The sequence below is a fragment of the Juglans microcarpa x Juglans regia genome, chromosome 4D (genome assembly GCF_004785595.1).
Source record: "Juglans microcarpa x Juglans regia isolate MS1-56 chromosome 4D, Jm3101_v1.0, whole genome shotgun sequence".
NCBI lineage: Eukaryota > Viridiplantae > Streptophyta > Magnoliopsida > Fagales > Juglandaceae > Juglans > Juglans microcarpa x Juglans regia.
Window position 1 is genome coordinate 25,309,604 of NC_054600.1, and position 15,629 is coordinate 25,325,232.

At 33.5% G+C, this 15,629-nt stretch overlaps 1 protein-coding gene and 1 long non-coding RNA gene across 5 annotated transcripts; one reads left to right on the forward strand and one right to left on the reverse strand.

Moving 5' to 3' along the window:
- The first annotated feature begins 9,112 nt into the window (after nucleotides 1–9,112).
- On the forward strand, nucleotides 9,113–12,241 carry LOC121261716 (uncharacterized protein C24B11.05-like). 4 transcript variants are annotated; one of them, XM_041164211.1, is made up of 8 exons: nucleotides 9,113–9,183; nucleotides 10,032–10,093; nucleotides 10,344–10,409; nucleotides 10,492–10,589; nucleotides 10,714–10,842; nucleotides 10,922–11,212; nucleotides 11,320–11,385; nucleotides 11,970–12,241. In XM_041164211.1, exons 2-8 carry the CDS (start codon nucleotides 10,042–10,044, stop codon nucleotides 12,120–12,122), a joined length of 855 nt encoding a protein of 284 aa, XP_041020145.1. In that variant the 5' UTR covers nucleotides 9,113–9,183; nucleotides 10,032–10,041; the 3' UTR covers nucleotides 12,123–12,241. The 4 variants fall into 4 exon arrangements, with proteins under 4 accessions (XP_041020145.1, XP_041020147.1, XP_041020144.1 ...); XM_041164213.1 differs by having other exon boundaries at nucleotides 9,137–9,183; nucleotides 10,717–10,842; XM_041164210.1 differs by lacking the exon at nucleotides 9,113–9,183 and adding an exon at nucleotides 9,388–9,643 and having other exon boundaries at nucleotides 10,030–10,093.
- Nucleotides 12,195–14,911, reverse strand: LOC121261717. The gene is made up of 2 exons (XR_005939947.1): nucleotides 14,662–14,911; nucleotides 12,195–12,641 (listed from the first exon to the last, which is right to left on the reverse strand). It is a non-coding gene; the product is annotated as an uncharacterized LOC121261717 (long non-coding RNA).
- Between the last annotated feature and the right edge of the window lie 718 nt (nucleotides 14,912–15,629).

The following is a 15,629-nucleotide window of genomic DNA, read 5'->3' on the forward strand; positions in this document are numbered from 1 at the left end:
TAAAAATATATATTTATCTATGTATTTATCATATATGGTATTATAATTATATAGCTATATAACTAGAACTTATACAGTTAATTTTAATAATATATTAATATGAACTAATTATTATAAAATAATATACTTATATTATAATATAAATAAACTAATGATAGTTTAGTATATATAAATATTATAATATTACTACCATACTATAATCAAGTATAGAAATAAGTTAGACACTAGTATTTAAATAAGTCTAGTATAATAAGTTAATAATACATAAACTAAAGTATAATAATATGTAATTAGACACAATAAATTCTAATATATAATTGAGTTAAAAATAAGTTAGACATTAGTATCATAACATGTAATTAGACATTATAGTATAAGTCTTATATAGAAATAAATTAGACACTGATATAAAAATAACTAATAAATCTAGTGTAATAAGTTAATAACATAGAATATCAATTTACTAAAGTATAATAACATGTAATTAGACACTATAGTATATGTCTAGTATAAAAATAAATTAGATATTAGTATAAAAGTAAATTAACAATGAATGATTTAGTTTTAATTTTTAATTTTTTCAAAAAATTGATTTTTTTTAATAAGATGACGGTATCCCAATTTTATTAAATGTCCTCACTTGTGACGGAGGAAATTCATGATTACAACCAGGTACCTAAGAGATACAAATAATCATAAAAGACCAAAACGCAAGCATAAAAAATCTAAAACACTCAACCAAAATACAAAATACTAATGATTTCAGGGTAAATACAAACACCAAATCTAGACAAAAGAGAGAACAAACACAAGACAAAAATAGATAAAAACCTGCAAGAAAAAGGCACGTGCAATTAAGAGTAACAAAGCAAATAAACCAAAACATCTTACCAGGAATAACACTATGAGATTTGCAAATAAAGAAGACCAATTATGTCTATACAAAGAAGACCTCTTAATTTTCTGGGCAACATATCACTATCATCAGACCAATCCAGATTTAAACCCTAAGCTCCCTGCTTGGCAAGAAAATTAGCCACAATATTTCCTTTATAAAAAACATGACTCACTCTATACTCCATGAAAGCCCACAAAGAATTATTTTTAAATGAGTTAAATATGAAGCTAAAAAAATAGAAATCCAAAGTTGAATATCCAAATCCGGCTCATTCAAATTTGAATTTTGACTAAGTCAATGTTCATCCCTACTTTTCAATGCCATATTTTTTGCCATCAGTTTCATAAGAGGTAAGAGAATGGAAAATGATAAAATCTATTGATTTTTTTTTAATTTAATGGTTAAGAAAGTGTTTTTTAATAAAATTTTTATTTTTTTAAATATTTATAGGTTTAAAAAATGTTTGAAAAAAAAATTGCACTATCGGTGACTTTTCTTGAGACCCACTCTCGTTGGGTATAGAAGTCTCATAGGAGAATATATTGTCCTAAATATCGGAAGGAGTAAACTTCCTACCATGAACCCCCTTTGAGCCTCTCTCTCTCTCTCTCTCTCTCACCAAGTGCTATAAGGTTTCCGTGCTAACACAGATTTGGTTAAATTGTTTTGCTGTTATACACTGATTTGGTAGAATTTTGTTGCTCTTATAGACTGATTTGGTTTAATTTTATTGTTGTTATACACTGATTTGGGTAATTTTTTTTTGTTGTTATACACTGATTTGGTTTAGTTTTGTCTCTCTTATACACCGATTTGGTTATATACACTGACTTGGTTTAATTTTGTTGTTGTTATACACTGATTTGGATAATTTTATTGCTTTTATACATTGATTTGGTTTAATTATTATACATTGATTTGGTTAATAACCAATGTGGTACTAAAGTGTGTTCATTACACGAGATGTGGGCTTCTAGTACTTTTGTGCTAGTTGCACTATACCTTATTGAGATATAATAGCTTATAAACTGCATGCATTTCCCAATTACCTTAATGAGCTAAATATCGATCATTTTCCACATACTTCATATATATCTTGAACTATTGCTTTGGATCCCAAAAATAATAGAAAATATGCAGTTAATGTTGACTCGCCCTATCTTTGTCTTCTAATTAGAGAAAAATGATGTGTTGATGTATCTCCATTTGTGACTCTTCTTAGATGCTTATTGTTTAATTTTGGGTTTCCATTGGCATTTTTTGATGGAGAGAATAATTATTAATTGGCTATCATTATATTCTGAAAAAGTAACAACAAAATCATCCAGGGTGTTTTCTAGTGGGTTTTTTTTGTTTAGAAATCTTTTCACAATTTTCTCATAGAGAAAGTGCTCAAAATATAATATACCAGGGTGTTTTCCCACTGTGTTTTTCTGTTGTTGAGCCTTGATCCCCCCGATTATCAATGAGAACAAATACATCAAGTATTGAATTGGCTGATATTTTGATTTATTAGATGTTTGACTTCTATATCAGTATGTGCACAAACATGTACTTAGGTTTTTTCTTTATGACTTGTGAACTATTTCCTAGTAACATGCAAAAAAAACACTCTATTTGGAGGTTTGAAGCCTTAAAGTCCTAGAGGTGCATTGGTATCTTGTTTTGTAAGCAATGCACACATTTCTGGTTTTTGTTTATTTGGGGCTAGGATCTTTACTTGAACTGAAATATTTTTTATATTTTCTCTGGTTCGTTGCTTTTGTTCCACTTCCTCTGTTTTGGTTGTCTGCACTTCAGTTTTGTCTCTTTCTACATATTTCATCAAGCTCTAAAGCCTGGTAGAAGAGAAACATGGATTCAAAGTTCATAAGTAGATGCCTTGTCTGGTCACCTGGGATCGATAGAAATAAGATCATCTGTTGTTTTGTATCCCTTTCGTTCTATCAAAGTTTTGGTTGTATCTATTGTATTGGATTGTACCTATTGTAATAGTTTTGGTTGGTTCGGACTATAGTTGTAATGAGTTAATTTTAAATTTGCTATAGATTGTTCGGACTGTAACTGTATGCTATAATATTGTCTATGACTATAATAATTACAGCTTACCCAAAATATTAAAAAAGGTGACCCTCTTTTTTAACTTTCATTACTTATTTTAATCAATATAAATTGTTCTCTCTTTATTTAGTTTTTTAAACTACAAACATATTTTATCTCTCACTGTTTAATGCAATTATGGTGCATGTTGTAATTAGATAGATTATTCATCTATATTAATAAAATGATCAACTCCTCATGTTCTAAAACCCACAAGTCTAAATTCTGAATGCGTTGGTTTTTTAAAATTTTCAATCCAAACCTATTTACACAAACACTTTCAACCCTGCGTGACAATATCAATTAGTTGTTTAGTTTTACAATATCAAATATTTGTTTGGGGCCATGCATGCATGTGAGTTGGCTATATAGAAACAGACCACCTTTAAGAAAATATTATATTACACTTTACATATCATATTACATATCTGGTTTACCCCTTTTTAGTATACTTCAAGACAATAAACCTTGCGTGACAATATTTAGTTTATCCCCTTTACAGTTGAAGAAAATATTAACCCCTTTACATATCATATTACACTTATTGAATATATTACACTTGAAGAAAATATTACACATCCATTCTCATTTATCCCCTTTATAAATCAAATAAAATATTGGTATTTATAACTGTACGAACAAATTAAAAATAAAATGCTAACTGAACATAAATCTGACTAACTAACTGCTATGTAAATGCATGTTGCTTTAATACATGAAACTAACCAACCAATTATTTGAGAGCAACAATTAATATCAGCAACAAACCAACTCATACGTGCAGGACCAATCAATCACTGTCATGTGCCTCTTCCTTAAGAGTATAGAATGTGAGAATCTTTCCAAGAATAGTCAATCCAAAAAAAAGCACTCTCAAGGGAGCCTTGTTTTGCCATATATGTTTCCAAAGAAAGGATAACTACCAGGAGGATATAAAACTTCGTAAAACGATCTTACCTCAAACTCCACTTATTTAAGGGGACCTAACGAAGCCTATCTTACCGTCTTACCGCCCCGTCTCAAAGGCATGGAATAGAACAAATAAAAAACGAAGAATTCCCACCTCCCAATAGGTGTCTCACAGATAAACCAGCATCCCACAAGTAAGTGTCATCAACTAGAAGTAAAAATGTCTGCCACCAACACTCTTCGATAAACTACCTTGAAAACCTTATCTCCACACAACAAATCATACCAAGTCAAATAATATAGTATTCTTGTCACTTCGATTAGTAAAAAAAAAAAAGATTGAACTTATAAAAAAAAAATAGTATTCTAGAGAAAAAGTAAGTCCACCTTTTAATAGAGTAAGTAGCTTCCAAAGCAGATACTAGATAGTTAAACCTCTTGAGGAAAAAAAGAGAAAAAGAAAAGAAAAGACGGTCAAAATCCATACACACGCTTTGTCTATCATGCAGACAAGTTAAAAAGCCATTGGTTAAACCTACCCCATGTGCAAATGTGCAGCATCATCAATAAGGGAAATTTCCCAAGAAATTCAGGAAATAGAAAGGAAAAAAAAAAACAATACAAGTTATCAAACCAAAGATTTACCTGTCATGAACAAACACTGCTATGTCAAAAGAAGCCAAAGATTCTTTATCAGGTGGTAGTTTGGAAACTCCATCTTCAAGTATCTCTCTCAACACAAGGGTCTTTGTTGTTCCCTAAGGAAAAAAAACAAATGCTAAGACAAAGGGATGGAACCATGAAATATGAACAAGATTAGCAATCATACCAACTAAGAGTATTTTATTTAAACAAGATAATGAACAATAGACATTTGAAAATGGTAGTATTTAGCTATTTATGATTAGGGGAATTTTTTGTATCCTCCCTTTTTACTTGCATAGCGCCTTTGAAATCATCAATAAATTCTCATAAAAATACTTACTGATAAACTAAACTAGAAATTGCATCTGATATCAGTAATTGTGGTCAATAATCCCCCCGCCCCCCCCCCCCCCCCCCTCGGGGTCACAAAACGACTGGTTCTGGTTTAAAAGAGATAGTAAAAAATATAAATTTTAGAATTTGAGACCATGCTTATGAACCTTATACCATGTTGTATATTAAGGCTGTGAAACTCTTTTTGGCATATTCCCTCTGTGTTTTCCCCTTCCAACCAGTCCCAACCAATAAATCTCGCTCATTTCAGATGTTATCAACAACCAAAAAATCAATGGCATACATACAACATCAACAACCCAAAAACTCCACAAAACAGAGATCAAACAAATATCAAATCGGCTCATTTCAGATGTTATCAATAACTAAAAATCAGTGGCATACATACAATAGCAACAACCCAAAAACCTCACAAAACATAGATCAAACAAACATCAAATCAGCTCATTTCAGATGTTATCAACAACCAAAAAATCAGTGGCATACGTACAACATCAACAACCCAAAAACTCTACAAAATACAGATCAAACAAACATCAAATCGCATATCCATAAATGCATAAACATACAAAATGAGTAATGCTAGAAATGGAGAGATGAAATGAAAAGAGAAAAATAAAAACCATTTTATTTAATTTCTTACCCTTCTAAGATGACATACGGTAGCTCTCGGCAGCTACAATACCAGCAGAGGACTAAAGCCGTGCGGAAATGATGAAGCTGGAGAAGCCGTACGGAAATGGTGAACCCAGAGGAAAATATTTGTTACACGGTGCCGAAGTAATAACTCAACATAGTTTCGGAGTGATGGAGCCATACAGGGCGGGTAGAGGGTGAGGCCGGCGAAAGAACACGAGCTAAGGGAGTGGAGGAGAGAAAGCGGGGGAAGGATTTCTGAAGAAGTGAAGAAGAATGCGTGGGGGGCACGGGGGGGTGGATTGAAATGCCTTTCAGGACGAAAGACACGTTTTTTTTAAAAAAATAAAAATAAAAATCCTAATCGGCTGGAGTGCGAGGGTTGGGTGAACAGCGGTAGTTGTGTAGCAAAACTCGTAGGGATATATTTACATTAAATTATAGAATAAAACTACTTTGCCTCCCCACTTTGACCACTCCATTTGACTGCTGGTCAATTTTTTTTTTTTTTTTTACTTAGTGATTATGGAAGTGATTTTAAGTATATTGGTATATTTTTTTATTTTTTAAAAATATTTAAATGTATTAAAAAAATATGAAAAAATAAAATAAAAAATAAAAAAAATCACTAAACGGTACACCCAGCGGTAAGAGTGGGGGCATGGTAACCCCACTCAAAATTATATAGAGTATTACTTTGATATTGCAACAGTGCAATTCTTAGCGGATCAACCAATCGTGGATTACCTTGTAAGTCCAGAACTGGACGCAAGCCCACATTGCAACTAGGGAAGGGAATGCTTGAGCTGAGTCCAAGTACAAAAGCTACTCATAATAAAAAACAGAATAAATTATATGTTTTCTTGCTAATTTGGAAGTAGCAAAACTCCTTGCACACTATTTGCATGGCTAACATTTTATAATCAAACACGTTAAAGAACTATACATAATATGTAACACCTGGTTCTAGCTAGAGTCTGCTTTTTAAATATTTTTAGGCTTATGCGTATAGAAAATCCAATTGAGTGTTTGAGTTTTTTTTTTTTTTTTTAATAGACTATGTGCCTAAAATCTTTATTTTGGTAGATTATATATAATTGTGCTATTGGAGAAAATATTCAGTATTAGGAGTTAACTCTCTAGACCTTTGGAACCGATCACTGGGGCATCACAATTGGTATTAGAGACAGATTTAAGGTTCTGCAGACTATAATATATGAGGTTTTGAATATTTGTGGGCTAGAAAGTTATTTCAGATTGGAGGTATAGAAATTTGAGGACTAAGAGATGATATGTGGAAATTTAAGGTTTGAGATCCTGCAGATTTTATAGATTGAGTTTTTTGGAAATTTGAGGTTTAGAGATGCTGTATATTTTAAAAGTGATTCGGATGAGATTAAAGGTTGTAGAATTTTCCAGGCTCTAGGATATGATTTTTTGACAATACGTAAGGTTTTAGCCCTTGCAGACCTATGCAATGTGTCCCACACAATTTGGGGTTTTCGCTTTTGCATATTTTAAGGAAACGATTTTTATAACATTCAAGATGTTAGTTTCGGTAGATTTTATGTGGAAATTTAAGGTTTGAGATCCTGTAGATTTTATAGATTGAGTTTTTTGGAAATTTGAGGTTTAGAGATGCTGTATATTTTAAAAGTGATTCGGATGAGATTAAAGGTTGTAGAATTTTCCGAGCTCTAGGATATGATTTTTTGACAATACGTAAGGTTTTAACACTTGCAGACCTATGCAATGTGTCCCACACAATTTGGGGTTTTCGCTTTTGCATATTTTAAGGAAACGATTTTTATGACATTCAAGATGTTAGTTCCGGTAGGCGTAATTCTATGGATTGGTTAAATGGAAGGTTTAGTTAATTTCAGATGTACGTGAGTGAGATACAATGTGTTTATAACTATAAGTTGTCAGAGTGTGCAGCGGAAATGTGGTTTTTGGTAATATGATGGTTTGAGAGTTCATTTTACTATTTGTATGAGGTTATTACAATATTGGAGGGTTAGAATTTTGGAATATTAGGTTCGACAATATGATCGAAGACTGAGATATGCATGGAAGGGTTGTGAAGGATAAATATTTAGGATTTGCTTATGGTGCATTAACAAATTTCGAGGACAAAATTTTTTTTAAGGAGGGAGGATGTAACATCCGGACCCAACTCTAGTCTGCTTTTTAAATATTTTTGGGCTTATACATATAGAAAACCCAATTGAGTATTCGAGTTTATTTTTTTGGGAATAGACTATAGCCCTAAAATCTTTATTTTGGTGGATTATATATAATTGTGTTATTGGAAAAGATATTCAATATTAGAAATTAACTCTCCGGACCTCTGGGACTGGGTCGTCACATAATACAAGCAATTTAATTGGCTTTGAAGAGGTCAAGATCATGAGGGAAATCATCATTACGAGTTGTCTCCGTGATAAATCTGTTTCAGGTTGGTGAAGAAGAATCCAGCTTGCAGGATCAGTTTTACCCAAATTTCTTATCTTGAATGATAAAGCAAGGAGAAAAAAGATAGGTATCAGAGCACAAATGAATATTGCAAGCAATATATACTTAATGCTGATGATCGAGTTCTTCTTCTCTGGACTTTCAATTCATTCACTACAAATGTACGTGTCGATGAGAATGCAACGAAAGAGTGGTATCGACTGTCCGCTCAACTTTTGTGAAATTCAATTTCCGTGACAAAAGGTAGGCTCGAATAATATTAAGATCAAGGCGTGCAAATAGAATTTAGATGCCTTAATTTCGAATCTTTGCTTTTGTCAACACTGTCCAATATTGTAAAGAGCATCTTGTTCCGGCCAAACGAATTTTGTCGTTCTAACATCAATTTCCACCTTAAGTACACTTGCCAACCTGCAACTGAATGGATGATCATGATTCGACTTTATGCAGTTGACGCAAGTTCTGGTTCATGGCCACATTAAAAGGGCAACATATATATGCAGCGCAGCCGACTTGAATATTGCAAAAGACAGGATATCTCAAGAGGTCCGATGCTATATATGTATATTATTATGCAGAATGCATGTTATCATGTCCTCTATCAGAATATGACATATATATATATATATAGCTATTTGATACTTTTATGATCCATTATGCCTTAGAAAAAAGAATAATCCTCATCTTTAATAACCCACTTATAGGTAATATCTCACCCACATATCCATGATTCCAAGATACCCCAGCTGGCTGAAAGTATTCGCATGCAGTCCTTTCACAAACATATACAGCTCCGTATCTTTTTGTTATATATGGATATGCCTTGGAAAATTAAACGAACTCCATGTATGAGTGTGTTGTGATGAGAGATCTCTCGTATCAAGCATACATATATATATATATAATATATATATATATATATATAAATGACGATCGAAAATGATGGGTAACAGAAAGCAACATGACTCTCATACAATGTATACCAAAGAATTAAAGATAAATATGCTTAACACCTCAGACAAGATCGCATGCGTCACTTCTCGCATTCCTCACTCTGATCGGTGGGGCATCATTTACTGTACATATGTATAAATAAGCCCTCTTTGTCACTATTGGCCGATAACGTGTGATCAGAGCAGTTATATCTTTCTACTATTTGAAGGTACCAAAGATATATTATGCTTTCTTTTCTGCCTAGTTTGGGTGTCAAGATATTCTCAACTATTATTGAAGAGTATTTTACTATTATTTATTATTTTTTATCTATTTTTTATTACTATTCACTACTATTTAATATTCTATATATCATTATTTTTTCATTACTTTTTTATTACTATTCACAACCTTAATATATTTCACTATCTCAGGAAATTTATTAGTGTGTATATATATATGTACATGTTTGTTTTCTTCTATGTATGCAGTAGTAATTTAAGAGTATTTCTGTGTTTGTGGTTAACATTGATGGATTTGCATTGCCTTCATCATAATTTCCATGAAATTTGCTGAATATGTTGTCCTAATTTCAAATCTGGTCTGATTAGATTATCAATTATTTATATTGGAAGCTTTGAGCCTTGAACCTATTATATGCTCTTTCATTTCATTTCTTGAAAGGTTCATCAGGTATTTCTCTCTTCTCCTCATCAAATTTGGTTTGTTTCCTTCCGAAATGGTTTTTAATCATAGACCTCTTCCCCATCTTCTCCTTTCTTGTCATAGTTGTTTCATTTGATGAATCTTATCGTGGACCAGATCAAAATTAAGTTCATGATTCTCGAATATATGAGATAATAAACGTAAATAATTAAATGATGGATATAATTTTTAGATGGCCGCATGTTCATCACTGCAAGGATTGTTACTTGTTAGATGTTTTTATGATAAGAGACTGTTTCCCTTAACTTTAGAGTTTATGTGAGGGAAAGACATGAGCTTTATAGAGTAGGATTTTCTAAACAGATTCCTCTAATCAGTCTTCTGCAATCTTATGAAATGGAACATTCTTGCAGATAGTCTTGAAGATGGATTCGGTTCGGAGGTCCAATGCAGCTAAATATGAGTGCTTGCTCTTTGGTATGGAAACTTTAATCTAGTTAGTTTAATTATGTTCTATGAAGAATAAAGGCCGCGTTGCTTTAATGGGTGTCTCCCATTTGTGTGTGCAAGCAAATTTTAATGTTTGATCAACCAAATTGGATAAGAGATTGGAAAATTTGAAATAAAAGTGCATCCATCACCATTTAAAGTTGACAAAAAATCCTTTAAGATGATGAAGTTTGCATGGAAATTTTAATAACTAGTGGATACCAAACGTGTTCTGCAGATATGGATGATACTCTGTACCCCATGAGCTCAGGTATCAACTTGGCTTGCCGCAAGAACATAGAAGGTATGACTGTCAACAGATGTTATGATGATGGTGGTGGTGTTATCATTACAAAGATAATAAAATTGAGCTTTTAAAATTGCAGAGTTCATGCTGCAGCATTTGCACATGGAAGAAACTGAAGTACCAAGGTTGTGCTTGGATTTGTACAAGGAATACGGGACAACAATGGCGGGTCTAAAGGTAAAAATACAATAGACATGGATTTGTTCAAAGTTTTTTCTGTCAATATCTCAAGGATTTTCCTGAACTAATTAGAAGTTGTTCATGGTCGATATATCCATAAGTTTTAGTCTTTCCTAACCAGCAGGCTCTTGGTTTCGAGTTTGACAACGATGAGTTTCATGCTTATGTCCATGGAAGACTACCCTACGATGTCCTCAAGCCCGATCCAACTTTAAGGAACCTTCTACTTTCTATGCCACAGCGCAAAATAGTACGTATAAATCATATCTGTACATGAAAAATACTGCAAGAAATTGGCGATTCAAAGGCTATTTTCTGCTGGTTTTCAGATATTCACTAATGCGGACAAAGCACATGCAGATCAAGTTCTGAGCAGGTTGGGTTTGGAAGATTGTTTTGAAGGCATCATATGCTTTGAAACTCTTAACCCTCCCCTTGAACCGGTTTCTCATTGCATGGACGTGCCAGATGGTGATGATGATGCTGAATTCACGGCAGGCGCCGAGGCCAATGTTCCTGATTGTGCAAATCTCAGCACTTATTCACGAGTTCTCTGCAAGCCCTCTGTGGAAGCCATTGAAGTTGCTATTCAAATTGCAAATATTGACCCCAATAAAACTGTAATATTCGAAGCACATCTCATTTCTTTGAAAGCTATTGATAGTAGTTGGTGATTTAAACATCTTCGGAGTGAGTGATGGAGGTCATTTTTCTTTTCTTTTCTCAGATTTTCTTCGATGACAGTGCTCGAAACATTTTGAGTGGGAAAGCAGCCGGACTTCATACTGTTATCGTAAGCCCTATGTTTGTTTTTATTTGTAAAAGACCGTTACGGATTGTTAAAATATAAAATAAATAATAAAATCTACATCTTTCTACTAGCTTAAACTTTTAAGATGAGTAGTGATTTCACATAGTATCAGAGTAGAGATTCTAAATTCGAACCCTAACTATACACTCTACCCTATTTAATTAAATATTCTGCGTGTTAGGCAACTCATTAAGAATAAGTCTGACCCGCACGCGAGGGATAGTGTTAAGATATAAAATAAATAAAAAAATCTACATTTTTCCATTAGTTTAAACTTTTGAAACAATTGGTGATTTCACACATATCATATCTTTGAAACTCTTAAGCAAGGATTACATTTATATCTATCTATAAACCTTCAATTCTTTTACGATTATTTTGTAACTTTATTTAAAATAAAAAGTACTCGTGTAAAATTAAAATTACTTTTAATAAAGTGACACAATTCTATTGACTGATTATGAGTTATAAATATAGTTAAAGAGTTTAGTTGTATCATTACGTATACTCATGAGAAATAGAATAAACATTTTTCATATTTAATCAAAGCAAGATTATTGATACAGGTGGGGAGCTCAACACTGGTGCCTGGTGCAGATCATGCCTTGACTAGCATCCACAATATCAAAGAAGCACTACCTGAGATACGGGAAGGTGAAGAAGAACAGATTGAGCAAGTTATTCAGCCCAGTGCTGTTCCAACCGTTATCCTGGCATAGTTTTCACCTCAGCCACACATTTATGTATACCTTCTCATACAAAATTGTAGAATAAAGTGTATCCGGAATGCCTATCTTAAGCTTATTAAATTATCATTAAAGGATAAAGATCACAAAAATCGTAGTCCCCAAGTTGCTTTTCTTTTTGAGCAAGCCATATTCTCCAACTTGGCATCCCAGAATTGCCTGTGAACTGCCTCCTCCAATGCTAGCTCATCGAAAATCGTCTGAGTTTTCCTCACCCAAAACTAACAATATCTGATGTACGGGATTGTTGGCCAAATCATTTGCACAATAAACAGAAAAGGTGACAACTAGGAAAAAGACAGAAAGAAACCAAGGGACAAATCAATTAACAGCTAAATCAACCATCTATAGGCAGCTCTCCGCAATTGACATTGTGCATGGCACCCAAGGAGTATATGACCTGCTTGTCTCCTGGGATTCCAGTTTTCTCACAACATCTATTCCATCAATAAGATGTCCAAACATGACATGTCGATTGTCCAACCATGGAATCTACATGAAAAAAATTCAGGACATTATCAATTAGGTGTTTTAGCCATGGAGAACCAACATAAACTACCACAGGATTCTGTATTACTATTTATATTTCCACTGAAACATGCAAGTTATAAATGGGCCAGCAGACCTGATCAGCACTGTAAACATCTGCCTATAAAAAGGCTTGAATTCGGTTAAAAGCCCATACCTTTTGACCTGAAATGAACACAGTTAAAAGATAATAAATAAAACTCATGAAACTTTTCTAATAACTCGACTGTCTTATTCAGGTGTAATGTTGGTTGAGTTCAGGCCATAACCCTCAGCTTCCACCTTTTCCGATTTGGATACGAGGAGTGTTTCATCTCATCTCATCATTACAACTTTTTCAAATTTTCACACAAAATATAATATGCAATTCAACTTTTTTAAATCTCAAAATAATAATATTATTAAAAAATAATATTCTAACAATATTTTATTCAACTTTCAACTTCCATCTTAACTCATCTCATCTCAACTCACTATCCAAACTACACCCATTTTGATATGTGCAAGTAAGGATCATGCCTCCTGAGAAGTCTCAAGGAGAAATGCCAATGTTCAACCTTTAGCTGGTGATTATGCCTATTCATTTATATTGGTATCTTACACATGCATGCGATGGGTCTTAAACCTACAATCTCACCTTCACCCATAAGAGTGGGTAGGGGAGATACCATTTGAGTATATTTTCATTTTCCAGTGGTTCATTAGCTAATTTGTAAAGCACCATGCCACCACATTAACGTTGCCATAGGATGTCAATTAGGAGTCAAAAACATTTCCAGGTTACCTGAAGACTTTCTCATCTTCAAATATTTTGGGAACAACATCTCCAGATAGGCCAAGGCTCGGAAATTCCCAACAGTTTTGGGAAGAACATCTCCAGATAGGCCAATTACAATTCTACCTACAGGTTCAAGACGATTTCTACATCAAAGAAGCACTTTGTTGTCACTTTGGCCTGCAGCTCTAGATCCTAAAGTAACATACCCAATATAAGATAGTGAAACCAGATTACCGACAATAACTATAATAGCTACAAGGATTACGGTAAATATTCCTTGACACAAAAAGCCATAGAATGGGTTAAAGAGTTTTAATTTAATGATTAGATTCATTTGTTCCAGTATACATTAACATTTTGGATAATTGATGATTTAACATGCATCAAAGCTTTTACCCCCGCTTCAATTAACTATTCCAGGGAACGGGCTGAGACAACACAGGAAGGTGAGCATTAAGATATTAATGAAATTGATTCGTAAGAAGATAGTATTTATAATGCATATGTTCAAATTCAGGACATATACTCTGATACCATGTGAACTTATACTTATCCCAAAAGTTTAAACTGATGGGAAGAGGTAGATTTTATTATTTATTTTATATTTGGAGTAGCTTGACTGCAAAGGAGTTGAGCCCCGTATAAAATGTGGCATACGCACATTAGACAAGCCTTGGCTATGAATACCCTGAAAACTCCGACAATGCCCGGTTTAGTCACAGAGAGAACAAAGATGATTAATGGTAAGAGCCCCTACCTTGTATGCACTGTCTGTGGAAATTGAAATAAAAGGAATTAAAAAAGGCAAGGAATTGGATTTAACATGGCATGATTGAATATTAGTTAGTAGTTATAAATACCAAAACTTCAATGCGATGTTAGTTGATTTGAAATAGTTGGTGGGCAATACGGGCATGCGAAAAACAACCAGTTCCACGTTAGAAGTGCATTTCGTGTCCCTGTATCAAATCAAACAATCTTTGCAACGAATGCAGATGTTGATTGATTGTTTCTCCGAACCACTCAAAAATTAAACACGGTTCAGAGTGCAAAGAAAGAGTAAAGCGTACCTAAAGAGCCATCAATAATAATTCCATAATATTGACTGGAAATCTAAAGCACACTTGGGTTTGAGTTGGTCGGGTTTGATTTAGTAATAAAGCTGAGAGGATTGAGATTTTGAAACGAGATGAAAGTAGTAAGAACCTGGAAAATAGAAGAGAGAGTGTTTTGACAAACCTCCTTTGCATTGGGACTGCAGAAGCCATGGACTCTGGTTTTTAGTCACAGCGCGATATAGGATGAATAAAAGAGAGAAGAGAAGGAAGTTAGTGGAGGGGTTCCTTGTTACGAGTCATGTGCCGATACGTGGGAAATGAGGTTGGGAGGCATTTCTCGTTTTCGTTATTTTGGTGGTGGCGCGGGAATGGATCTACACTACGGCCCGAAATGAACATCGATTCTTCAGACAGGGGGAGGGGGGTCTTCGAATTATTCGCAACAGGCCACAGCCCACAGAAAGGCTAATGAATATAATTTCATGAATAATCCTCGGAATATTCTAAGAACGACAGTGCATTGGCCACATCCATGTAGTGTAAATAGTATTATATTACAATTGTATGCATTTAAGAACTTGTCTAACACGTTTACTTTTTGTCATTAACTTGATTTATTTTTTAATGTAATGGTTTTTTATTTTTTCTCAAAATAAAAAAACAAGACAAAAACATTAGGGGGCCTTACCATGGGGAGGCGCCTTAAGCAATGACCTAAGTGGCCTTATCTTTAGGCCGGTCGACCTTCTTTATAATACATGGTTAGTTGATAGTCCTATGATCCATATTATCTTGTAGTGTTATGCTATCTACAACTAGTTGATTTTATCCATAGAGGAATAATTTTCTTTATTTTTATATTTTTTCATCTTCAATCATACTTAAACTGATCAATAAAAACAATCACTTTAAAATGTGACACGTTAATCTATCCCACAAAAAATGATAAGATATAAGGTGAAAAATAGAGATTTTTTTTTTTTCTCTTTTCTTGTGTATGCTGCCAACTATGATTAGTCCAAAGCAACACAATAGTGTTAGGGTGCGCACAAAAAAAAAATAAAAAAAATTGAGCATTTGTGACAGATCATTTACGACGAGAATGATCATTTGTAA

Coding starts and splice junctions, on each gene's coding strand:
- LOC121261716 (XM_041164211.1), top strand. CDS start 10,042: ATGGATTCGGTTCGGAGGTCCAATGCAGCTAAATATGAGTGCTTGCTC. Junction 10,843..10,921: donor CTATGCCACAGCGCAAAATA/GTACGTATAAAT, acceptor GCTGGTTTTCAG/ATATTCACTAATGCGGACAA. Junction 11,386..11,969: donor CCGGACTTCATACTGTTATC/GTAAGCCCTATG, acceptor TTATTGATACAG/GTGGGGAGCTCAACACTGGT.